Raw genomic sequence first — 25,040 nt, 5'->3', positions numbered from 1 at the left:
GGGATATGTAGCCAGTGGAGACTGGGGGATATGTAGACAGGGAGACAGGGGATATGTAGACAGGGGAGACAGGGGGATATGTAGCCAGTGGAGACAGGGGATATGTAGACAGGGGAGACAGGGGGATATGTAGCCAGTGGAGACAGGGGGATATGTAGACATGGGAGACAGGGGGATATGTAGACAGGGGAGACAGGGGGATATGTAGCCAGGGGAGAAAGGGGATATGTAGCCAGTGGAGACAGGGAGAAAGGGGATATGTAGCCAGTGGAGACAGGGGAGAAAGGGGATATGTAGACAGGAGAGACAGGGAGACAGGGGGATATGTAGACAGGAGAGACAGGGAGACAGTGGGATATGTAGCCAGAGGAGACAGGGAGATATGTAGACAGGGAGACAGGGGGACATGTAGACAGGGGAGACAGGGGGACATGTAGACAGGGGAGACAGGGGATATGTAGACAGGAGAGACAGGGAGACAGGGGATATGTAGACAGGAGAGACAGGGAGACAGGGGATATGTAGACAGGAGAGACAGGGGAGACAGGGGGATATGTAGACAGGGGAGACAGGGGGATATGTAGACAGGGAGACAGGGGATATGTAGACAGGGTAGACAGGGGATATGTAGACAGGGGGATATGTAGACAGGAGAGACAGGGGAGACAGGGGGATATGTAGACAGGGAGACAGGGGAGACAGGGGGATATGTAGACAGGGGAGACAGGGGGATATGTAGACAGGAGAGACAGGGGGATATGTAGACAGGAGAGACAGGGGAGACAGGGGATATGTAGACAGGAGAGACAGGGGAGACAGGGGGATATGTAGACAGGAGAGACAGGGGAGACAGGGGATATGTAGACAGGGAGACAGGGGATATGTAGCCAGGGGAGACAGGGGATATGTAGACAGGGAGACAGGGGGATATGTAGCCAGGGGAGACAGGGGATATGTAGACAGGGAGACAGGGGACATGTAGACAGGAGAGACAGGGGAGACAGGGGGATATGTAGACAGGGGAGACAGGGGGATATGTAGACAGGGGAGACAGGGGATATGTAGACAGGGGATATGTAGACAGGGGGATATGTAGACAGGAGAGACAGGGGAGACAGGGGGATATGTAGACAGGGGAGACAGGGAGACAGGGGGATATGTAGACAGGGGAGACAGGGGGATATGTAGACAGGAGAGACAGGGGGATATGTAGACAGGAGAGACAGGGGAGACAGGGGATATGTAGACAGGAGAGACAGGGAGACAGGGGGATATGTAGACAGGAGAGACAGGGAGACAGGGGGATATGTAGACAGGGAGACAGGGGGATATGTAGCCAGGGAGACAGGGGATATGTAGACAGGGGAGACAGGGGGATATGTAGCCAGGGAGACAGGGGATATGTAGACAGGGGAGACAGGGGGACATGTAGACAGGGGAGACAGGGGATATGTAGACAGGGAGACAGAGGGATATGTAGACAGGGGAGACAGGGGATATGTAGACAGGGAGACAGGGGGACATGTAGACAGGGGAGACAGGGGGATATGTAGCCAGAGGAGACAGGGGGATATGTAGACAGGGGAGACAGGGGATATGTAGACAGGGGAGACAGGGGGATATGTAGACAGGGGAGACAGGGGGACATGTAGACAGGGGAGACAGGGGGACATGTAGACAGGGGAGACAGGGGATATGTAGACAGGGAGACAGGGGGATATGTAGCCAGTGGAGACAGGGGAGAAAGGGGGATATGTAGACAGGGGAGACAGGGGATATGTAGACAGGGGAGACAGGGGGATATGTAGACAGGGGAGACAGGGGGATATGTAGACAGGGGAGACGGGAGACAGGGGGATATGTAGACAGGGGAGACAGGGGAGACAGGGGGACATGTAGTCAGGGGGCCAATACATCTGTCTATGTTCAATTATTTGAAGTCCTTCCTCATTAGGTTATCACCAGAATGGAAGTATTCAGTAGACAGATTCGGTAACACTCTATAGACGGTTTACTGGATTAAAATGTGAATTCTTTTGAAAGCTATAAAGCCATGATCATGAATCAGAGGTTCGGTATGATGTGACTTACATTTTGTGTAAATGCAATAGATTATGGTTGCTTGACATTCTAACCATTGAAACAAAGATTAAGGTGCGTTGTGAAGTTCTTGTCAGATTGTAAGTCGCTCTGGATAAGAGCGTCTGCTAAATGACTTAAATGTTAAATGTAAATGTTAAATTGTAAATCGTGTTGTATCTTCTCTCTCTCTCCAACAGCTGAACCAGTGGACGTGCTTAAAGTATTAGACTTTCAGAATTCCCCAGCAGGAGTTAGGAAAACATCAGGATTTTGCACAAACCGAAGAGCATCTAAGCCAGACACAGCCTACAGAGTTGGAAAGCAAGCCCAGATCAGTGCCCCCACCAAGCAGCTTTTCCCAGGTAAGACAAACCATGTTTTTCCATCCCTCCGTTCCCCTCCACCCTCTCTCTGTGTTACCCCAAATAGTTTAACACTAATCCCCAGGGAGAGAGAATCTGGCTGAGAGAACTAGCTAGTTTAACACCAATCCCCAGAGAGAGAGAATCTGGCTGAGAGAACTAGCTAGTTTAACACCAACCCTGGAGAGAGAGAATCTGGCTGAGAGAACTAGCTAGTTTAACACCAACACCCAGAGAGGGAGAATCTGGCTGAGAGAACTAGTTAGTTTAACACCAACACCCAGAGAGGGAGAATCTGGCTGAGAGAACTAGCTAGTTTAACACCAACACTAGAGAGAGAGGATCTGGCTGAGAGAACTAGCTAGTTTAACACCAACCCTGGAGAGAGAGAATCTGGCTGAGAGAACTAGCTAGTTTAACACCAACCCTAGAGAAAGAGAATCTGGCTGAGAGAACTAACTAGTCTAACACCAACCCTGGAGAGAGAGAATCTGGCTGAGAGAACTAGCTAGTTTAACACCAATCCCCAGGGAGAGAGAATCTGGCTGAGAGAACTAGCTAGTTTAACACCAACCCTAGAGAGGGATAATCTGGCTGAGAGAACTAGCTAGTTTAACACCAACCCTGGAGAGAGAGAATCTGGCTGAGAGAACTAGCTAGTTTAACACCAATCCCAAGGGAGAGAGAATCTGTCTGAGAGAACTAGCTAGTTTAACACCAACCCTAGAGAGAGAGGATCTGGCTGAGAGAACTAGCTAGTTTAACACCAACCCTAGAGAGAGAGGATCTGGCTGAGAGCGAAGGCTTGAGTTGAATGAAACAAATGAACTCAATTGCCGTCATGTTGAAATAGTAAATGATTGTTATGAGTCTGGATTATGCACCAGAGTTGCTTCAGGTGTTTTATGTGAGACAGTAGATACTGAATTATTTAATGTGGGTGTTAAAACCCAAGTTTGACTCATTCTGTCATGATCGTCGTATGGAATGGACCAAGGTGCAGCGTGGTGAGCGTACATTGCCAACGAACGTGACGCTTACTAGGGCTATAGTGCCACTAACAATGTCAACTACCCACAACTAAGGTGGGAAAAACAGGCTGCCTAAGTATGATTCCCAATCAGAGACAACGATAGACAGCTGCCTCTGATTGGGAACCATACCGGTCAAAACACACAGAAATACAAAACATAGAATGCCCACCAAACATCACACCCTGACCTAACCAAATAGAGAAATAAAACGTCTCTCTAAGGTCAGGGCGTGACACATTCGTAGATCTGTTTAGTTGGACTAACTCATGTCCTAATGTCCTCTTAAAGTTTTGTAGGATATTTTTAGAAATTGTATTCCTCTTTGGCGCAACCTTTTCAAATCGCTAATGGAGAATTGTTTGTGTTTAAATAAATAAGCGTCAATAAATCTATTTTAATGTTCAGACATTGGTTGCCCCCCAAATTGGCTCTTCTGAAAGGAAAATTGTACTCTAAATACGAGAGATTTTACATGTTCAATATCATTGCCCTGAAAGGTATATCGTTGTCATCAAGCCTGGAAATGTATGTACATAGTTAAAGTAGTATACGATTAGCTCAGGTCCCGTGTGGCTTAGTTTGTAGAGTGTGTAAGTTGGTAGAGTGTGATGCTTGTAACGCCAGGGTTGTGGGTTTGATTCCCTCTGGAGTGAATAAATTATTAGTTTAGGTCTATCTGGATGCTTGAAAGACTGTAAACATGGGGTAGTTGCAGAATAAATTGGACCTTACAACACCAAAAAAACACAAACACAATGTGTCTATAGGAAGCTGTATGTGATTGTGTAAATGTAAAGGGTAACTGAATTGAAAAGTCCTCACCTGTGATTTCTGTTTTTTTGTTACTCAATAATACACATCTTATGATTCAATCAGTTACATCTTATGATTCAATCAGTAACATCTTATGATTCAATCAGTAACATCTTATGATTCAATCAGTCACATCTTATGATTGAATCAGTCACATCTTATGATTGAATCAGTAACATCTTATGATTGAATCAGTTACATCTTATGATTGAATCAGTCACATCTTATGATTGAATCAGTCGCATCTTATGATTGAATCAGTCGCATCTTATGATTGAATCATTCGCATCTTATGATTGAATCAGTCACATCTTATGATTGAATCAGTTACATCTTATGATTGAATCAGTCACATCTTATGATTGAATCAGTCACATCTTATGATTCAATCAGTTACATCTTATGATTCAATCAGTCACATCTTATGATTGAATCAGTTACATCTTATGATTGAATCAGTTACATCTTATGATTCAATCAGTCACATCTTATCATTGAATCAGTCACATCTTATCATTCAATCAGTCACATCATATGATTTAATAATTTCCCTGTATTTCAAACCTGATCTAACATGTGTTTTGTGCATTGTGTAGGGGGGGGGGGGGTATTACCCTATCTGTGTAATTCTAACCTGATCTAACATGTGTTTTGTGCATTGTGTAGGGGGGGGGGTATTACTGTATCTGTGTAATTCTAACCTGATCTAACATGTGTTTTGTGCATTGTGTAGGGGGGGTATTACTGTATCTGTAATTCTAACACAACCTGTGTTCTGTAGGAGGTGAGTTCCCTGAAGACTTCTCCATCCTGACCACCCTCAGGCCCAAGGCCGGCCTCCAGTCCTTCCTGCTGTCTGTCTACAGTGAGCAGGGTGTGCAGCAACTGGGAGTGGAGGTGGGACGCTCACCCGTCTTCCTGTATGAGGACCAGAGTGGCAGGCCCGCTCCTGAGGGATACCCGCTGTTCCGCTCTCTCAAACTGGCCGATGGAAAGTAAGTCAAGACTGAGCTACCACTACTGCTGCTGGTAGGTCTCACAGAGAACAGGGAGAGAGACGGAGAGAGGGAGACCATCGCTGCTCACAGAGACCAGGGAGAGAGACGGAGGGAGGGAGACCATCTCTACTCACAGAGACCAGGGAGAGAGACTGAGGGAGGGAGACCATCTCTACTCACAGAGACCAGGGAGAGAGACGGAGGGAGGGAGACCATCACTGCTCACAGAGACCAGGGAGAGAGACTGAGGGAGGGAGACCATCTCTACTCACAGAGACCAGGGAGAGAGACGGAGGGAGGGAGACCATCGCTGCTCACAGAGACCAGGGAGAGAGACTGAGGGAGGGAGACCATCTCTACTCACAGAGACCAGGGAGAGAGACGGAGGGAGGGAGACCATCGCTGCTCACAGAGAACAGGGAGAGAGACTGAGGGAGGGAGACCATCTCTACTCACAGAGACCAGGGAGAGAGACGGAGGGAGGGAGACCATCGCTGCTCACAGAGACCAGGAGAGAGTCTGAGGAGGAGACCATCTCTACTCACAGAGACCAGGGAGAGAGACGGAGGGAGGGAGACCATCGCTGCTCACAGAGACCAGGGAGAGAGACTGAGGGAGGGAGACCATCTCTACTCACAGAGACCAGGGAGAGAGACGGAGGGAGGGAGACCATCGCTGCTCACAGAGACCAGGGAGAGAGACGGAGGGAGGGAGACCATCGCTGCTCACAGAGACCAGGGAGAGAGACGGAGGGAGGGAGACCATCGCTGCTCACAGAGAACAGGGAGAGAGACTGAGGGAGGGAGACCATCGCTGCTCACAGAGACCAGGGAGAGAGACGGAGGGAGGGAGACCATCGCTGCTCACAGAGAACAGGGAGAGAGACTGAGGGAGACCATCTCTACTCACAGAGACCAGGGAGAGGGAGACCATCTGTGCTTACAGAGACCAGGGAGAGGGAGACCATCTCTGCTTACAGAGACCAGGGAGAGGGAGAGAGGGATACCATCTCTGCTTACAGAGACCAGGGAGAGGGAGACCATCTCTGCTTACAGAGACCAGGGAGAGGGAGACCATCTCTGCTTACAGAGACCAGGGAGAGGGAGACCATCTCTGCTTACAGAGACCAGGGAGAGGGAGACCATCTCTGCTTACAGAGACCAGGGAGAGGGAGACCATCTCTGCTTACAGAGACCAGGGAGAGGAATGTTGGGGAGGGAGGAAGGAGGAGGGCTGGTTAAAGACTGAAAACAGAGCTTAGTTAACTTTGTGTCTGTCTCTTCACTCAGACTCTATTCATACTCAAACCCTGGTGCAACCCCCTCTAGAATATATACTTTAGCCATGTCATGTGCAATGAGCTCTCTGATTGGAGGGGTTATGGTCCTGGGTTGCAGCACGGGGGATAGGAGGGGTTATGGTCCTTGGCTACAGCACAGGGGATAGGAGAGGTTATGGATAGGGGGCTCCTGGGTAGTAGCAGCAGTATGGGGGATAGGAGAGGTTATGGTTAGGGGCGTCCTGGATAGAAGCAGCAGTATGGGGGATAGGAGAGGTTATGGTCCTGGGTAGTAGCACGGGGGATAGGAGGGGTTATGGTCCTGGGTAGTAGCACGGGGATAGGAGAGGTTATGGTCCTGGGTAGTAGCACGGGGGATAGGAGAGGTTATAGTCCTGGGTAGTAGCACGGGGGATAGGAGAGGTTATGGTCCTGGGTAGTAGCACGGGGGATAGGAGAGGTTATGGTTAGGGGTTCCTGGGTAGTAGCACGGGGGATAGGAGGGGTTATGGTCCTGGGTAGTAGCACGGGGGATAGGAGGGGTTATGGTCCTGGGTAGTAGCACGGGGGGATAGGAGGGGTTATGGTCCTGGGTAGTAGCACGGGGATAGGAGAGGTTATGGTTAGGGGTTCCTGGGTAGTAGCACGGGGATAGGAGGGGTTATGGTCCTGGGTAGTAGCACGGGGATAGGAGGGGTTATGGTCCTGGGTAGTAGCACGGGGGATAGGAGGGGTTATGGTCCTGGGTAGTAGCACGGGGGATAGGAGAGGTTATGGTCCTGGGTAGTAGCACGGGGGATAGGAGGGGTTATGGTCCTTAGCTACAGCACAGGGGATAGGAGAGGTTATGGATAGGGGGCTCCTGGGTAGTAGCAGCAGTATGGGGGATAGGAGAGGTTATGGTCCTGGATAGTAGCATCAGTATGGGGGATAGAAAAGGTTATGGTCCTGGGCTACAGCACAGGGGATAGGAGAGGTTATGGTCCTGGGCTACAGCACAGGGGATAGGAGAGGTTATGGTCCTTGGCTACAGCACAGGGGATAGGAGAGGTTATGGATAGGGGGCTCCTGGGTAGTAGCAGCAGTATGGGGGATAGGAGAGGTTATGGTCCTTGGCTACAGCACAGGGGATAGGAGAGGTTATGGTCCTTGGCTACAGCACAGGGGATAGGAGAGGTTATGGTCCTTGGCTACAGCACAGGGGATAGGAGGGGTTATGGTCCTTGGCTACAGCACAGGGGATAGGAGAGGTTATGGTCCTTGGCTACACACAGGGGATAGGAGGGGTTATGGTCCTGGGCTACAGCACAGGGGATAGGAGAGGTTATGGTCCTTGGCTACAGCACAGGGGATAGGAGAGGTTATGGTCCTTGGCTACAGCACAGGGGATAGGAGAGGTTATGGTCCTGGGCTACAGCACAGGGGATAGGAGAGGTTATGGTCCTGGGCTACAGCACAGGGGATAGGAGAGGTTATGGTCCTTGGCTACAGCACAGGGGGTGTTATGGTCCTGGGATTAGTCCTCTTCCTCCCCCTTCTCCTTTCTCAGGCTCCTCCTCCTCTCTTCTCCTCCGGATCCTCTTCCTCAGGACAGTGTTTTGACTGTGCGCCTCCAGCTCTCTCCTTCTCCTCCGGATCCTCTTCCTCAGGACAGTGTTTTGACTGTGCGCCTCCAGCTCTCTCTTGCTCTTTCCTGACACACACTTTCCACAATGTTCAGCACGTCTGTCATGCCGAGTAACCCAGAAGGAGGATTAAGTTTGGAGTTTAATGAGTATAATCCAGTGTTAAACAGAATGTGGAGGCCAGAATGTCCTGGAGGGGGCTCAGGAGGTGTTGGGTACACGCGTGGCCACGTCGGGTAACCCTTTTGAGTTCGTCCCAAATGGCACCCCCTTGTTTAGTGTTATGGTCAATAGGGTGTAGGGTTTCCTTTTGAGACGCAAACAATGTTCTATCTGTTTGTGGAGGTTTTTTGTTAGTCTGGTTAAACGCACCATTCAGTCTGGTCACAGAAGGGTTTTAGCAGCAGTCTAATCTGAATGTACAGTATCTAACCATGCGTCTCTGTGTTGCTCTTGTCCCCTCTAACAGGTGGCATCGTGTGGCCATCAGTGTGGAGAAGAAGACGGTCACCATCATCGTGGACTGTATACAGAAGATCACCAAACCCCTCCTCAGGGGTGACCGTGCCTCCGTCAACACCGACGGGATCACCGTGTTCGGAACCAGGATCCTTGACGAAGACGTCTTCCAGGTAAACACAGGATGTTGGACAGGATGCTGCTTGGTTGCTGTAACATGGTGATGTTAACCTCATCCCCAGTCTAATTATGCATTGCGCATATAAGCCTGGAACAGCAATGACTCAAATCTGTCGTGTGTGGGAGTAAAAGAGGTGCACAACTACACTGAACAAAAATATAAACACAACATGTAATGTGTTGGTCCCATGTTTCAATATAAGATCCAGGAAATGTTCCATATGTACAAAAAGCTTATTTCTCTCAGATGTCTTTACTTCCCTGTTAGTGAGCATTTCTCTTTTGCCAAGATAATCCATCCACCTGACAGGTGTGGCATATCAAGAAGCTGATTAAACTGCATGATTGTTACACAGGTGTACCTTGTGCTGGGGACACTAAAAGGCCCCTCTAAAATGTGCAGTTTTGTCACACAACACAATGCCACAGATGTCACAAGTTTAGAAGGAGCGTGCAATTAGCATGCTGACTGCAGGAACGTCCACCAGAGCTGCTGCCAGATCATTTTATATTAATTTCTCTACCATAATACGCCTCCATCGGCATTTCAGAGAATTTTTCAGTACATCCAACCGGGCCTCACAACCGCAGGCATCGTACATCTAACCGAGCCTCCTCCTACATTTTTTTTAGAATTTGGCAGTACGTCCACTCGACCTCAGAACCGCAGAGCACGTGTAACTACGCCAGCCCATGACCTCCACATACAGCTTCTTCACAGTTGATGAAACTGTGGGTTTGCACAACCAAATAATTTCTGCGCAGAAACTGTCTCAGGGAAGTTCATCTGCATGCTCGTTGTCCTCACTAGGTTCTTGACCTGACTGCAGTTCAGCGACGTAACCGACTTCAGTGGGCAAATGCTCACCTTCGATGGCCCCTGGCACGCTGGAGAAGTGTGCTCTTCACAAATGAAATCCAGTTTCAACTGTACTTGGCAGATGGAAGACAGCGTGTATGGCGTTGCGTAGGTGAGCGGTTTGCTCGTGTCAATGTTGTAAAGGGCGTCCGATGGTGAAAGTGGGGTTATGGTATGGTCAGGCATAAGCTACGGACAACGTGCACAATTGCATTTTGCCAATTTGACTGCACAGAGATGCCATGGCAAAATGCCGAGGCCCCTTGTCGTGTCATTCATCTGCCGCCCTCACCTCATTTTTTCAGCATGATAATGCACAGCTCCATGTCGCAAGGATCTGGACACAGTTCCAGGAAGCTAAAAATGTTCCAGTGATTCAACGGTCTGCATACTCACCAAACGTGTCACCCGTTGAGCATGTTTGGGATGCTCTGGATAAATGTGTACGACAGCGTGATCCTGCTCCCGGCAATATCCAACAACTTCATAGACCCATTGAAAAGGAGTGGGACAACATTCCACAGGCAACAATCAACAGCCTGATCAACTCCATGTGTTGTGCTGCGTGAGGCAAATGGTGGTCACACCAGATACTGAATGATTTTATGATCTACGCCCTACCTTTCTTTTTAAGGCATCTGTGACCAACAGATCTGTATTCTTTTGAAATCCATAGATTAGGGCCTCGTGACTTTATTTCAATTGACTGATTTCCTTAAACAGTTGAAGTCAGAAGTTTACATATACCTTAGCCAAATACATTTAAACTCAGTTTTTCACAATTCCTGACATTTAATCCTAGTAAAATGTCCCTGTCTTAGGTCAGTTAGGATCACCACTTTGGCCACTCCAATACCTTGACTTTGTTGTCCTTAAGCCATATTGCCACAACTTTGGAAGTATGCTTGGGGTCATTGTTCATTTTGAAGACCCAAGCTTTAACTTCCTGACTGATGTCTTGAAATGTTGCTTCAATATATCCACGTAGTGTTCCTTCCTCATGAAGCCATCTATTTTATGAAGTGTACCAGTCCCTCCTGCAGCAAAGCACCCCCACAACGTAATGCTGCAACCCCCGTGCTTCACAGTTGGGATGGTGTTCTTCAGCTTGCAAGCCTCCCCCTTTTTCCTCCAATCATAATGATGGTCATCATGGCCAAACAGTTCTATTTTTGTTTCATCAGACCAGAGGACATTTCTCCAAAAAGTACAATCTTTGTCCCCATGTGCAGTTGCAAACCATAGTCTGGCTTTTTTATGGCCGTTTTGGAGCAGTGGCTTCTTCCTTGCTGAGTGGCCTTTCAGGTTATGTTGATATAGGACTCGTTTTACTGTGGATATAGATACTTTTGTACCTGTTTCGTCCAGCATCTTTACAAGGTCCTTTGCTGTTGTTCTGGGATTCATTTGCACTTTTCGCACCAAAAAATGCTCATCTCTAGGAGACAGAATGCGTCTCCTTCCTGAGCCTTATGACGGCTGCGTGGTTCTCTCTGTTGTGTAGATACTGTATCTCTCTATGTACCTATCTCTCTGTGGTGTAGCTACCTCGCTGTTGTGTAGCTACCTCACTGTTGTGTAGCTATCTCTCTGTTGTGTTGCTACCTCTCTGTTGTGTAGCTATCTATCTGTGGTGTAGCTACCTCACTGTTGTGTAGCTACCTCGTTGTTGTGTTGCTACCTCTCTGTTGTGTAGCTACCTCGCTGTTGTGTTGCTACCTCTCTGTTCTGTAGCTATCTCTCTGTTGTGTTGCTACCTCTCTGTTGTGTAGCTATCTCTCTGTTGTGTAGCTATCTCTCTGTTGTGTTGCTACCTCTCTGTTGTGTTGCTACCTCTCTGTTGTGTAGCTACCTCGTTGTTGTGTAGCTATCTCGCTGTTGTGTAGCTATCTTGCTGTTATGTAGCTATCTCTCTGTTGTGTAGCTGTCTCTCTGTTATGTAGCTACTGTATCTCTCTATGTAGCTGTCTCTCTGTTGTGTAGCTATCTCTCTGTTGTGTAGCTATCTCGTTGCTATCTCTCGGGTCTTGTTGCTCTGCTCTATTACAAAATTAGCAGTGCTGAGTGTTCACCTCCATGACCATGGTTGAGTCCCAAATGGCACCATATTCCCTATATAGTGCACTACTTTTGTGGACCCTGGTCAAAATAGTGAATAGCTGTCTATTGCTGTAGTCAGTAGACTTGGGTAGCTTGATGTTAAACCTCTGGTAGGTTACTAAAACCCTGTAAGCTTGTTATTAAAGATCTAAACCTTCTGTTAGACAGAGTGGAACTTCTAGGCTGATGGGTTCACTGAAGACAACGCTGGCCTGTAGGAATGTTTTGTTGTCCACTGTCTGTAGGTGCTTTTCATTTGAAGGAGAAAATATAAGTTAAAATGCCACTGAAGCTAGGAGGGAAATACTTTTGCTCTGGTGTAATAAACTGGTTTTAGTGGTTAACGAGTAGTGTTTTCTGTTTTGATGAAGTTTTGTGGCCTAAAAAGAGTAATCTGAGCACGATGTTTACATAGTTGACATAGTTGACATAGTTGACATAGTTGACATAGTTGACATAGTTGACATCGTTTACATGTTTTCCAGAAGGAACTTCATTTGTGCTAGTTTGTTCCTGGCATGATGTTTGACCCACACTAGTAATGGTGACCTCCATTCCATCTTCTCCTCTGTAGTCTCAGACATTATATATCCCACTGTTATGTTGTAGTGTCTCTCTGACTTTTCCCCCCAGGTCTCTCTGTCGTGATCTTTTTGCTGTGTTTGATCTCTCTGGGTCCCCAGTTCAGGCAGGGGTGGAAGGTCAGAGGAATGTAAATAATAACTGATTGTCTTGTGAGGGGGAGGTAAAGGTCCTCACCCTGGAGACAGGGGACAGGTCACCACCCTGGAGACAGGGGACAGGTCACCACCCTGGAGACAGAGGACAGGTCACCACCCTGGAGACAGGGGACAGGTCACCACCCTGGAGACAGGGGACAGGTCACCACCCTGGAGACAGGGGACAGGTCACCACCCTAGTGTGGATAGAGGGGACAGGTCACCACCCTGGATACAGGGGACAGGTCACCACCCTGGAGACAGAGGACAGGTCACCACCCTGGTGTGGATACAGAGGACAGGTCACCACCCTGGTGTGGATACAGAGGACAGGTCACCACCCTGGTGTGGATACAGAGGACAGGTCACCACCCTGGTGTGGATACAGGGGACAGGTCACCACCCTGGAGACAGGGGACATGTCACCACCCTGGAGACAGGGGACAGGTCACCACCCTGGATACAGGGGACATGTCACCACCCTGGTGTGGATACAGGGGACAGGTCACCACCCTGGAGACAGGGGACATGTCACCACCCTGGATACAGGGGACAGGTCACCACCCTGGTGTGGATACAGGGGACAGGTCACCACCCTGGAGACAGGGGACATGTCACCACCCTGGATACAGGGGACAGGTCACCACCCTGGATACAGGGGACAGGTCACCACCCTGGAGACAGGGGACAGGTCACCACCCTGGAGACAGGGGACAGGTCACCACCCTGGATACAGGGGACAGGTCACCACCCTGGATACAGGGGACAGGTCACCACCCTGGAGACAGGGGACAGGTCACAATCCTAGTGTGGATACAGGGGACAGGTCACCACCCTGGTGTGGATAGAGGGGACAGGTCACCACCCTGGTGTGGATACAGGGGACAGGTCACCACCCTGGAGACAGGGGACAGGTCACCACCCTGGATACAGGGAACAGGTCACCACCCTGGATACAGGGGACAGGTCACAATCCTAGTGTGGATACAGGGGACAGGTCACAATCCTAGTGTGGATACAGGAAACAGGTCACAATCCTAGTGTGGATACAGGGAACAGGTCACAATCCTGGATACAGGGGAGAGGTCACAATCCTGGATACAGGGGACAGGTCACCACCCTGGTGTGGATAAAGGGAACAGGTCACCACCCTGAATACAGGGGACAGGTCACCACCCTGGTTTGGATACAGGGGACAGATCACCACCTTGGAGACAGGGGACAGGTCACCACCCTGGATACAGGGGACAGGTCACCACCCTGGTGAGGATACAGGGGACAGGTCACCACCCTGAATACAGGGGACAGGTCACCACCCTGGAGACAGGGGACAGGTCACCACCCTGGAGACAGGGGACAGGTCACCACCCTGGATACAGGGGACAGGTCACAATCCTAGTGTGGATACAGGGGACAGGTGACAATCCTAGTGTGGATACAGGGGACAGGTCACCACCCTGGTGTGGATAAAGGGAACAGGTCACCACCCTGGAGACAGGGGACAGGTCACAATCCTAGTGTGGATACAGGGAACAGGTCACCTTCCTGGATACAGGGGACAGGTCACCTTCCTGGAGACAGGGGACAGGTCACCACCCTGGAGACAGGGGACAGGTCACCACCCTGGATACAGGGGACAGGTCACCACCCTGGATACAGGGGACAGGTCACCACCCTGGATCCAGGGGACAGGTCACCACCCTGGATCCAGGGGACAGGTCACCACCCTGGATACAGGGGACAGGTCACCACCCTGGATACAGGGGACAGGTCACCACCCTGGATACAGGGGACAGGTCACCGTTTTACTTGCGTTTAAGAGCAGTTGGAGGCCACGGAAGGAGTGTTGTATGGCATTGAATCTTGTTTGGAGGTTAGATAGCACAGTGTCCAAGGACGGGCCGGAAGTATATAGAATGGTGTCGTCTGCGTAGAGGTGGATCAGGGAATCGCCGGCAGCAAGAGCAACATCATTGATATATACAGAGAAAAGAGTCGGTCCGAGAATTGAAACCTGTGGCACCCCAGGTCGATGAAGACGGCTGCACACTACTGTTTTTTATCGATGGCAGTTATGATATCGTTTAGTACCCTGATTTGCACCCGTGACCGGCTCGGAAACCAGATTGCACAGCGAAGACGGTACGGTGGGATTCGAGATGGTCAGTGATCTGTTTGTTGACTTGGCTTTCGAAGACCTTCGATAGGCAGCGCAGGATGGATATAGGTCTGTAACAGTTTGGGTCCAGGGTGTCTCCCCCTTTGAAGAGGGGGATGACCGCGCAGCTTTCCAGTCCTTGGGGATCTCAGACGATACAAAAGAGAGTTTGAACAGGCTGGTAATAGGGGTTGCGACAATGGCGGCGGATTGTTTCAGAAATAGAGGGTCCAGATTGTCAAGCCCAGCTGATTTGTACGGGTCCAGGTTTTGCAGCTCTTTCAGAACATCTGCTATCTGGATTTGGGTAAAGGAGAAGCTGGGGAGGCTTGGGCGAGTAGCTGCGGGAGGGGGGGTTTGAGCTGTTGGCCGAGGTTGGAGTAGCCAGGAGGAAGGCATGGCCAGCCGTTGAGAAATGCTTGTTGAAGTTTTCGATTATCATGGATTTATCGGTGGTGACCGTGTTACCTAGCCTCAGTGCAGTAGGCAGCTGGGAGGAGGTGCTCTTGTTCTCCATGGACTTTACAGTGTCCCAGAACTTTTTGGAGTTAGAGCTACAGGATGCACATTTTTGCTTGAAAAAGCTGGCCTTTGCTTTCTGACTGTGTTTATTGGACTTCCCTGAGCAGTTGCATACCGCGGGGACTATTCGATGCTATTGCAGTCCGCCACAGAATGTTTTTGTGCTGGTCGAGGGCAGTCAGGTCTGGAGTGAACCAGGGGCTATATCTATTCTTAGTTCTGCATTTTTTGAACGGAGCATGCTTATCTAAGATGGTGAAGAGGTTACTTTTAAAGAATGACAAGGCATCCTCAAGTGACGGGATGAGGTCAATATCCTTCCAGGATACCCGGGCCAGGTCGATTAGAAAGGCCTGCTCGCAGAAGTGTTAGAAAGGGTGTTTGGAGCGTCAGTGTGTCAGCGTGTTTGGAGCGTCAGTGTGTCAGGGTGTTTGGAGCATCAGGGTGTTTGGAGCATCAGTGTGTCAGGGTGTTTGGAGCGTCAGTGCATCAGGGTGTTTGGAGCGTCAGGGTGTTTGGAGCATCAGGGTGTTTGGAGCATCAGTGTGTCAGGGTGTTTGGAGCGTCAGTGCGTCAGGGTATTTGGAGCGTCAGGGTGTTTGGAGCATCAGTGGGTCAGGGTGTTTGGAGCATCAGTGTGTCAGGGTGTTTGGAGCGTCAGTGCGTCAGGGTATTTGGAGCGTCAGTGTGTCAGGGTGTTTGGAGCATCAGGGTGTTTGGAGCATCAGTGTGTCAGGGTGTTTGGAGCGTCAGTGCATCAGGGTGTTTGGAGCGTCAGGGTGTTTGGAGCATCAGGGTGTTTGGAGCGTCAGTGTGTCAGCGTGTTTGGAGCGTCAGTGTGTCAGGGTGTTTGGAGCATCAGGGTGTTTGGAGCATCAGTGTGTCAGGGTGTTTGGAGCGTCAGTGCATCAGGGTGTTTGGAGCGTCAGGGTGTTTGGAGCATCAGGGTGTTTGGAGCATCAGTGTGTCAGGGTGTTTGGAGCGTCAGTGCGTCAGGGTATTTGGAGCGTCAGGGTGTTTGGAGCATCAGTGGGTCAGGGTGTTTGGAGCATCAGTGTGTCAGGGTGTTTGGAGCGTCAGTGCGTCAGGGTATTTGGAGCGTCAGGGTGTTTGGAGCATCAGTGCGTCAGGGTGTTTGGAGCGGAGCATCAGTGTGTCAGGGTGTTTGGAGCGTCAGGGTGTCAGGGTGTTTGGAGCGTCAGTGTGTCATGTGTTTGGAGCGTCAGTGTGTCAGGGTGTTTGGAGCGTCAGTGTGTCAGGGTGTTTGGAGCGTCAGTGTGTTTGGAGCGTCATGATGTTTGGAGCATCGGTGTGTCAGGGTGTTTGGAGCGTCAGGGTGTTTGGAGCGACAGGGTGTTTGGAGCATCATGGTGTTTGGAGCATCAGTGGGTCAGGGTGTTTGGAGCGTCAGTGCGTCAGGGTGTTTGGAGCGTCAGGGTGTTTGGAGCATCAGTGGGTCAGGGTGTTTGGAGCGTCAGGGTGTGTGGAGCATCATGGTGTTTGGAGCATCAGTGTGTCATGTGTTTGGAGCGTCAGTGTGTCAGGGTGTTTGGAGCGTCAGTATGTCAGGGTGTTTGGAGCGTCAGTGTGTTTGGAGCGTCATGATGTTTGGAGCATCGGTGTGTCAGGGTGTTTGGAGCGTCAGGGTGTTTGGAGCGTCAGGGTGTTTGGAGCATCAGGGTGTTTGGAGCATCAGTGGGTCTGGGTGTTTGGAGCGACAGTGTGTCAGGGTGTTTGGAGCGTCAGGGTGTCAGGGTGTTTGGAGCATCAGGGTGTCAGGGTGTTTGGAGCGTCAGGGTGTCAGGGTGTTTGGAGCGTCAGGGTGTCAGGGTGCTTGGAGCGTCAGTGGGTCAGGGTGTTTGGAGCGTCAGTGTGTCAGGGTGTTTGGAGCGTCAGGGTGTCAGGGTGTTTGGAGCATCAGGGTGTCAGGGTGTTTGGAGCGTCAGTGTGTCAGGGTGTTTGGAGCGTCAGGGTGTTTGGAGCGTCAGGGTGTCAGAGTGTTTGGAGCGTCAGAGTGTTTGGAGCGTCAGAGTGTTTGGAGCGTCAGTGTGTTTGGAGCATCAGGGTGTTTGGAGCGTCAGTGTGTCAGGGTGTTTGGAGCGGAGCATCAGTGTGTCAGGGTGTTTGGAGCATCAGGGTGTCAGGGTGTTTGGAGCGTCAGTGTGTTTGGAGCGGCAGTGTGTTTGGAGCGTCAGGGTGTCAGAGTGTTTGGAGCGTCAGAGTGTTTGGAGCGTCAGGGTGTTTGGAGCGTCAGTGTGTCAGGGTGTTTGGAGCGGAGCATCAGTGTGTCAGGGTGTTTGGAGCATCAGGGTGTCAGGGTGTTTGGAGCGTCAGTGTGTTTGGAGCGGCAGTGTGTTTGGAGCGTCATTGTGTCAGGGTGTTTGGAGCGTCAGGGTGTTTGGAGCGTCAGTGTGTCAGGGTGTTTGGAGCGTCAGGGTGTTTGGAGCATCATGGTGTTTGGAGCGTCAGGGTGTCAGGGTGTTTGGAGCGTCAGTGTGTCAGGGTGTTTGGGGCATCAGGGTGTTTGGAGCATCAGGGTATTTGGAGCATCAGTGTGTCAGGGTGTTTGGAGCGTCAGTGTGTCAGGGTGTTTGGAGCGTCAGTGTGTTTGGAGCAGCAGTGTGTTTGGAGCGTCAGGGTGTCAGGGAGTTTGGAGCGATAGGGTGTTTGGAGCATCAGCGGGTCAGGGTGTTTGGAGCGTCCGTGCGTCAGGGTGTTTGGAGCGGAGCATCAGTGTGTCAGGGTGTTTGGAGCATCAGGGTGTCAGGGTGTTTGGAGCGTCAGTGTGTCAGGGTGTTTGGAGCATCAGCGTGTTTGGAGCATCAGGGTGTTTGGAGCATCAGTGTGTCAGGGTGTTTGGAGCATCAGGGTGTTTGGAGCATCATGATGTTTGGAGCATCGGTGTGTCAGGGTGTTTGGAGCGTCAGGGTGTTTGGAGCGACAGGGTGTTTGGAGCATCATGGTGTTTGGAGCATCATTGGGTCAGGGTGTTTGGAGCGTCAGTGCGTCAGGGTGTTTGGAGCGTCAGGGTGTTTGGAGCATCATGGTGTTTGGAGCATCAGTGTGTCAGGGTGTTTGGAGCGTCAGGGTGTTTGGAGCGACAGGGTGTTTGGAGCGTCAGGGTGTTTGGAGCATCAGGGTGTTTGGAGCATCAGTGGGTCAGGGTGTTTGGAGCGACAGTGTGTCAGGGTGTTTGGAGCGTCAGGGTGTCAGGGTGTTTGGAGCATCAGGGTGTCAGGGTGTTTGGAGCGTCAGGGTGTCAGGGTGTTTGGAGCGTCAGGGTGTCAGGGTGCTTGGAGCGTCAGTGGGTCAGGGTGTTTGGAGCGTCAGTGTGTCAGGGTGTTTGGAGCGTCAGGGTGTCAGGGTGTTTGGAGCATCAGGGTGTCAGGGTGTTTGGAGCGTCAGTGTGTCAGGGTGTTTGGAGCGTCAGGGTGTTTGGAGCGTCAGGGTGTCAGAGTGTTTGGAGCGTCAGAGTGTTTGGAGCGTCAGAGTGTTTGGAGCGTCAGTGTGTTTGGAGCATCAGGGTGTTTGGAGCGTCAGTGTGTCAGGGTGTTTGGAGCATCAGTGTGTCAGGGTGTTTGGAGCATCAGGGTGTCAGGGTGTTTGGAGCGTCAGTGTGTTTGGAGCGGCAGTGTGTTTGGAGCGTCAGGGTGTCAGAGTGTTTGGAGCGTCAGAGTGTTTGGAGCGTCAGGGTGTTTGGAGCGTCAGTGTGTCAGGGTGTTTGGAGCGGAGCATCAGTGTGTCAGGGTGTTTGGAGCATCAGGGTGTCAGGGTGTTTGGAGCGTCAGTGTGTTTGGAGCGGCAGTGTGTTTGGAGCGTCATTGTGTCAGGGTGTTTGGAGCGTCAGGGTGTTTGGAGCGTCAGTGTGTCAGGGTGTTTGGAGCGTCAGGGTGTTTGGAGCATCATGGTGTTTGGAGCGTCAGGGTGTCAGGGTGTTTGGAGCGTCAGTGTGTCAGGGTGTTTGGGGCATCAGGGTGTTTGGAGCATCAGGGTATTTGGAGCATCAGTGTGTCAGGGTGTTTGGAGCGTCAGTGTGTCAGGGTGTTTGGAGCGTCAGTGTGTTTGGAGCAGCAGTGTGTTTGGAGCGTCAGGGTGTCAGGGAGTTTGGAGCGATAGGGTGTTTGGAGCATCAGCGGGTCAGGGTGTTTGGAGCGTCCGTGCGTCAGGGTGTTTGGAGCGGAGCATCAGTGTGTCAGGGTGTTTGGAGCATCAGGGTGTCAGGGTGTTTGGAGCATCAGCGTGTTTGGAGCATCAGGGTGTTTGGAGCATCAGTGTGTCAGGGTGTTTGGAGCATCAGGGTGTTTGGAGCATCATGATGTTTGGAGCATCGGTGTGTCAGGGTGTTTGGAGCGTCAGGGTGTTTGGAGCGACAGGGTGTTTGGAGCATCATGGTGTTTGGAGCATCATTGGGTCAGGGTGTTTGGAGCGTCAGTGCGTCAGGGTGTTTGGAGCGTCAGGGTGTTTGGAGCATCATGGTGTTTGGAGCATCAGTGTGTCAGGGTGTTTGGAGCGTCAGGGTGTTTGGAGCGACAGGGTGTTTGGAGCGTCAGGGTGTTTGGAGCATCAGGGTGTTTGGAGCATCAGTGGGTCAGGGTGTTTGGAGCGTCAGGGTGTGTGGAGCATCATGGTGTTTGGAGCATCAGTGTGTCAGGGTGTTTGGAGCGTCAGGGTGTCAGGGTGTTTGGAGCGTCAGTGTGTCAGGGTGTTTGGAGCGTCAGTGTGTCAGGGTGTTTGGAGCATCAGGGTGTTTGGAGCATCAGGGTATTTGGAGCATTAGTGTGTCAGGGTGTTTGGAGCGTCAGTGTGTCAGGGTGTTTGGAGCATCATGGTGTTTGGAGCATCAGTGTGTCAGGGTGTTTGGCGCGGAGCATCAGTGTGTCAGGGTGTTTGGAGCGTCAGGGTGTGTGGAGCATCATGGTGTTTGGAGCATCAGTGTGTCAGGGTGTTTGGAGCGGAGCATCAGTGTGTCAGGGTGTTTGGAGCGTCAGGGTGTCAGGGTGTTTGGAGCGTCAGTGTGTCAGGGTGTTTGGAGCATCAGGGTGTTTGGAGCATCAGGGTGTTTGGAGCGTCAGGGTGTCAGGGTGTTTGGAGCGTCAGGGTGTCAGGGTGTTTGGAGCATCAGGGTGTCAGGGTGTTTGGAGCGTCAGGGTGTCAGGGTGTTTGGAGCGTCAGGGTGTCAGGGTGCTTGGAGCGTCAGTGGGTCAGGGTGTTTGGAGCGTCAGTGTGTCAGGGTGTTTGGAGCGTCAGGGTGTCAGGGTGTTTGGAGCGTCAGTGTGTCAGGGTGTTTGGAGCGTCAGGGTGTTTGGAGCGTCAGGGTGTCAGAGTGTTTGGAGCGTCAGAGTGTTCGGAGCGTCAGAGTGTTTGGAGCGTCAGTGTGTTTGGAGCATCAGGGTGTTTGGAGCGTCAGTGTGTCAGGGTGTTTGGAGCGGAGCATCAGTGTGTCAGGGTGTTTGGAGCATCAGGGTGTCAGGGTGTTTGGAGCGTCAGTGTGTTTGGAGCGGCAGTGTGTTTGTAGCGTCAGGGTGTCAGAGTGTTTGGAGCGTCAGAGTGTTTGGAACGTCAGGGTGTTTGGAGCGTCAGTGTGTCAGGGTGTTTGGAGCGGAGCATCAGTGTGTCAGGGTGTTTGGAGCATCAGGGTGTCAGGGTGTTTGGAGCGTCAGTGTGTTTGGAGCGGCAGTGTGTTTGGAGCGTCATTGTGTCAGGGTGTTTGGAGCGTCAGGGTGTTTGGAGCGTCAGTGTGTCAGGGTGTTTGGAGCGTCAGGGTGTTTGGAGCATCATGGTGTTTGGAGCGTCAGGGTGTCAGGGTGTTTGGAGCGTCAGTGTGTCAGGGTGTTTGGGGCATCAGGGTGTTTGGAGCATCAGGGTATTTGGAGCATCAGTGTGTCAGGGTGTTTGGAGCGTCAGTGTGTCAGGGTGTTTGGAGCGTCAGGGTGTCAGGGTGTTTGGAGCGATAGGGTGTTTGGAGCATCAGCGGGTCAGGGTGTTTGGAGCGTCCGTGCGTCAGGGTGTTTGGAGCGGAGCATCAGTGTGTCAGGGTGTTTGGAGCATCAGGGTGTCAGGGTGTTTGGAGCGTCAGTGTGTCAGGGTGTTTGGAGCGTCAGTGTGTCAGGGAGTTTGGAGCGTCAGTGTGTTTGGAGCAGCAGTGTGTTTGGAGCGTCAGTGTGTTTGGAGCAGCAGTGTGTTTGGAGCGTCAGGGTGTCAGGGAGTTTGGAGCGATAGGGTGTTTGGAGCATCAGCGGGTCAGGGTGTTTGGAGCGTCCGTGCGTCAGGGTGTTTGGAGCGGAGCATCAGTGTGTCAGGGTGTTTGGAGCATCAGGGTGTCAGGGTGTTTGGAGCGTCAGTGTGTCAGGGTGTTTGGAGCATCAGCGTGTTTGGAGCATCAGGGTGTTTGGAGCATCAGTGTGTCAGGGTGTTTGGAGCATCAGGGTGTTTGGAGCATCATGATGTTTGGAGCATCGGTGTGTCAGGGTGTTTGGAGCGTCAGGGTGTTTGGAGCGACAGGGTGTTTGGAGCATCATGGTGTTTGGAGCATCATTGGGTCAGGGTGTTTGGAGCGTCAGTGCGTCAGGGTGTTTGGAGCGTCAGGGTGTTTGGAGCATCATGGTGTTTGGAGCATCAGTGTGTCAGGGTGTTTGGAGCGTCAGGGTGTTTGGAGCGACAGGGTGTTTGGAGCGTCAGGGTGTTTGGAGCATCAGGGTGTTAGGAGCATCAGTGGGTCAGGGTGTTTGGAGCGTCAGGGTGTGTGGAGCATCATGGTGTTTGGAGCATCAGTGTGTCAGGGTGTTTGGAGCGTCAGGGTGTCAGGGTGTTTGGAGCGTCAGTGTGTCAGGGTGTTTGGAGCGTCAGTGTGTCAGGGTGTTTGGAGCATCAGGGTGTTTGGAGCATCAGGGTATTTGGAGCATTAGTGTGTCAGGGTGTTTGGAGCGTCAGTGTGTCAGGGTGTTTGGAGCATCATGGTGTTTGGAGCATCAGTGTGTCAGGGTGTTTGGCGCGGAGCATCAGTGTGTCAGGGTGTTTGGAGCGTCAGGGTGTGTGGAGCATCATGGTGTTTGGAGCATCAGTGTGTCAGGGTGTTTGGAGCGGAGGATCAGTGTGTCAGGGTGTTTGGAGCGTCAGGGTGTCAGGGTGTTTGGAGCGTCAGGGTGTCAGGGTGTTTGGAGCGTCAGGGTGTTTGGAGCGTCAGTGTGTTTGGAGCGTCAGTGTGTTTGGAGCGTCATTGTGTCAGGGTTTTTGGAGCGTCAGGGTGTTTGGAGCGTCAGTGTGTTTGGAGAGTCAGTGTGTCAGGGTGTTTGGAGCGTCAGGGTGTTTAGAGCATCATGGTGTTTGGAGCATCAGTGTATCAGGGTGTTTGGAGCGTCAGGGTGTCAGGGTGTTTGGAGCGTCAGGGTGTCAGGGTGTTTGGAGCGTCAGTGTGTCAGGGTGTTTGGAGCATCAGGGTGTTTGGAGCATCAGGGTATTTGGAGCATTAGTGTGTCAGGGTGTTTGGAGCGTCAGTGCATCATGGTGTTTGGAGCGTCAGGGTGGTTGGAGCATCATGGTGTTTGGAGTGTCAGTGAGTCAGGGTGTTTGGAGCGTCAGGGTGTTTGGAGCGTCAGGGTGTTTGGAGCGTCAGTATGTCAGGGTGTTTGGAGCGTCAGGGTGTCAGGGTGTTTGGAGCGTCAGGGTGTCAGGGTGTTTGGAGCGTCAGGGTGTCAGGGTGCTTGGAGCGTCAGTGGGTCAGGGTGTTTGGAGGGTCAGGGTGTTTGGAGCGGAGCATCAGTGTGTCAGGGTGTTTGGAGCGTCAGGGTGTCAGGGTGTTTGGACCGTCAGGGTGTCAGGGTGCTTGGAGCGTCAGTGGGTCAGGGTGTTTGGACCATCAGGGTGTTTGTAGCATCAGGGTATTTGGAGCATCAGTGTGTCAGGGTGTTTGGAGCGTCAGGGTGTCAGGGTGTTTGGAGCGTCAGGGTGTCAGGGTGTTTGGAGCGTCAGTGTGTCAGGGTGCTTGGAGCGTCAGTGGGTCAGGGTGTTTGGAGCGTCAGTGGGTCAGGGTGTTTGGAGCGTCAGTGCGTCAGGGTGTTTGGAGCGTCAGTGTGTCAGAGTGTTTGGAGCGTCAGAGTGTTTGGAGCGTCAGAGTGTTTGGAGGGTCAGGGTGTTTGGAGCATCAGGGTGTTTGGAGCGTCAGTGTGTCAGGGTGTTTGGAGCATCAGTGTGTCAGGGTGTTTGGAGCGTCAGGGTGTTTGGAGCGACAGGGTGTTTTGAGCGTCAGGGTGTTTGGAGCATCAGGGTGTTTGGAGCATCAGTGGGTCAGGGTGTTTGGAGCGTCAGGGTGTGTGGAGCATCATGGTGTTTGGAGCATCAGTGTGTCAGGGTGTTTGGAGCGTCAGGGTGTCAGGGTGTTTGGAGCGTCAGTGTGTCAGGGTGTTTGGAGCGTCAGTGTGTCAGGGTGTTTGGAGCATCAGGGTGTTTGGAGCATCAGGGTATTTGGAGCATTAGTGTGTCAGGGTGTTTGGAGCGTCAGTGTGTCAGGTGTTTGGAGCGTTTGGAGCGTCAGGGTGTTTGGAGCATCATGGTGTTTGGAGCATCAGTGTGTCAGGGTGTTTGGCGCGGAGCATCAGTGTGTCAGGGTGTTTGGAGCGTCAGGGTGTGTGGAGCATCATGGTGTTTGGAGCATCAGTGTGTCAGGGTGTTTGGAGCGGAGCATCAGTGTGTCAGGGTGTTTGGAGCGTCAGGGTGTCAGGGTGTTTGGAGCGTCAGTGTGTCAGGGTGTTTGGAGCATCAGGGTGTTTGGAGCATCAGGGTGTTTGGAGCGTCAGGGTGTCAGGGTGTTTGGAGCGTCAGTGTGTTTGGAGCGGCAGTGTGTTTGGAGCGTCATTGTGTCAGGGTGTTTGGAGCGTCAGGGTGTTTGGAGCGTCAGTGTGTTTGGAGAGTCAGTGTGTCAGGGTGTTTGGAGCGTCACGGTGTTTAGAGCATCATGGTGTTTGGAGCATCAGTGTATCAGGGTGTTTGGAGCGTCAGGGTGTCAGGGTGTTTGGAGCGTCAGGGTGTCAGGGTGTTTGGAGCGTCAGTGTGTCAGGGTGTTTGGAGCTTCAGTGTGTCAGGGTGTTTGGAGCATCAGGGTGTTTGGAGCATCAGGGTATTTGGAGCATTAGTGTGTCAGGGTGTTTGGAGCGTCAGTGCATCATGGTGTTTGGAGCGTCAGGGTGTTTGGAGCATCATGGTGTTTGGAGCATCAGTGTGTCAGGGTGTTTGGCGGAGCATCAGTGTGTCAGGGTGTTTGGAGCGTCAGGGTGTTTGGAGCGTCAGGGTGTTTGGAGCGTCAGTATGTCAGGGTGTTTGGAGCGTCAGGGTGTCAGGGTGTTTGGAGCGTCAGTGTGTCAGGGTGTTTGGAGCTTCAGTGTGTCAGGGTGTTTGGAGCATCAGGGTGTTTGGAGCATCAGGGTATTTGGAGCATTAGTGTGTCAGGGTGTTTGGAGCGTCAGTGTGTCAGGGTGTTTGGAGCGTCAGGGTGTTTGGAGCATCATGGTGTTTGGAGCATCAGTGTGTCAGGGTGTTTGGCGGAGCATCAGTGTGTCAGGGTGTTTGGAGCGTCAGGGTGTTTGGAGCGTCAGGGTGTTTGGAGCGTCAGTATGTCAGGGTGTTTGGAGCGTCAGGGTGTCAGGGTGTTTGGAGCGTCAGGGTGTCAGGGTGCTTGGAGCGTCAGTGGGTCAGGGTGTTTGGAGGGTCAGGGTGTTTGGAGCGGAGCATCAGTGTGTCAGGGTGTTTGGAGCGTCAGGGTGTCAGGGTGTTTGGACCGTCAGGGTGTCAGGGTGCTTGGAGCGTCAGCGGGTCAGGGTGTTTGGACCATCAGGGTGTTTGTAGCATCAGGGTATTT

At 51.8% G+C, this 25,040-nt stretch overlaps 1 protein-coding gene across 1 annotated transcript in view; it reads left to right on the top strand.

Moving 5' to 3' along the window:
• Positions 1-25,040, top strand: part of LOC115131014 (collagen alpha-1(XI) chain-like) — a 256,495-nt gene that overhangs the window by 23,497 nt on the left and 207,958 nt on the right. The window contains exons 2-4 of the mRNA XM_065019254.1: positions 2,280-2,444; positions 5,073-5,286; positions 8,663-8,825. Of these exons, the coding sequence (XP_064875326.1) occupies positions 2,280-2,444; positions 5,073-5,286; positions 8,663-8,825 (542 nt within the window). The remainder of the gene's footprint in view (positions 1-2,279; positions 2,445-5,072; positions 5,287-8,662; positions 8,826-25,040) is intronic.

Source organism: Oncorhynchus nerka, linkage group LG6, assembly GCF_034236695.1.
Source record: "Oncorhynchus nerka isolate Pitt River linkage group LG6, Oner_Uvic_2.0, whole genome shotgun sequence".
Classification (NCBI taxonomy): Eukaryota; Metazoa; Chordata; class Actinopteri; order Salmoniformes; family Salmonidae; genus Oncorhynchus; species Oncorhynchus nerka.
Note: the sequence above shows the minus strand (reverse complement) of the source record. Positions and strands in the feature narration are given on the sequence as shown.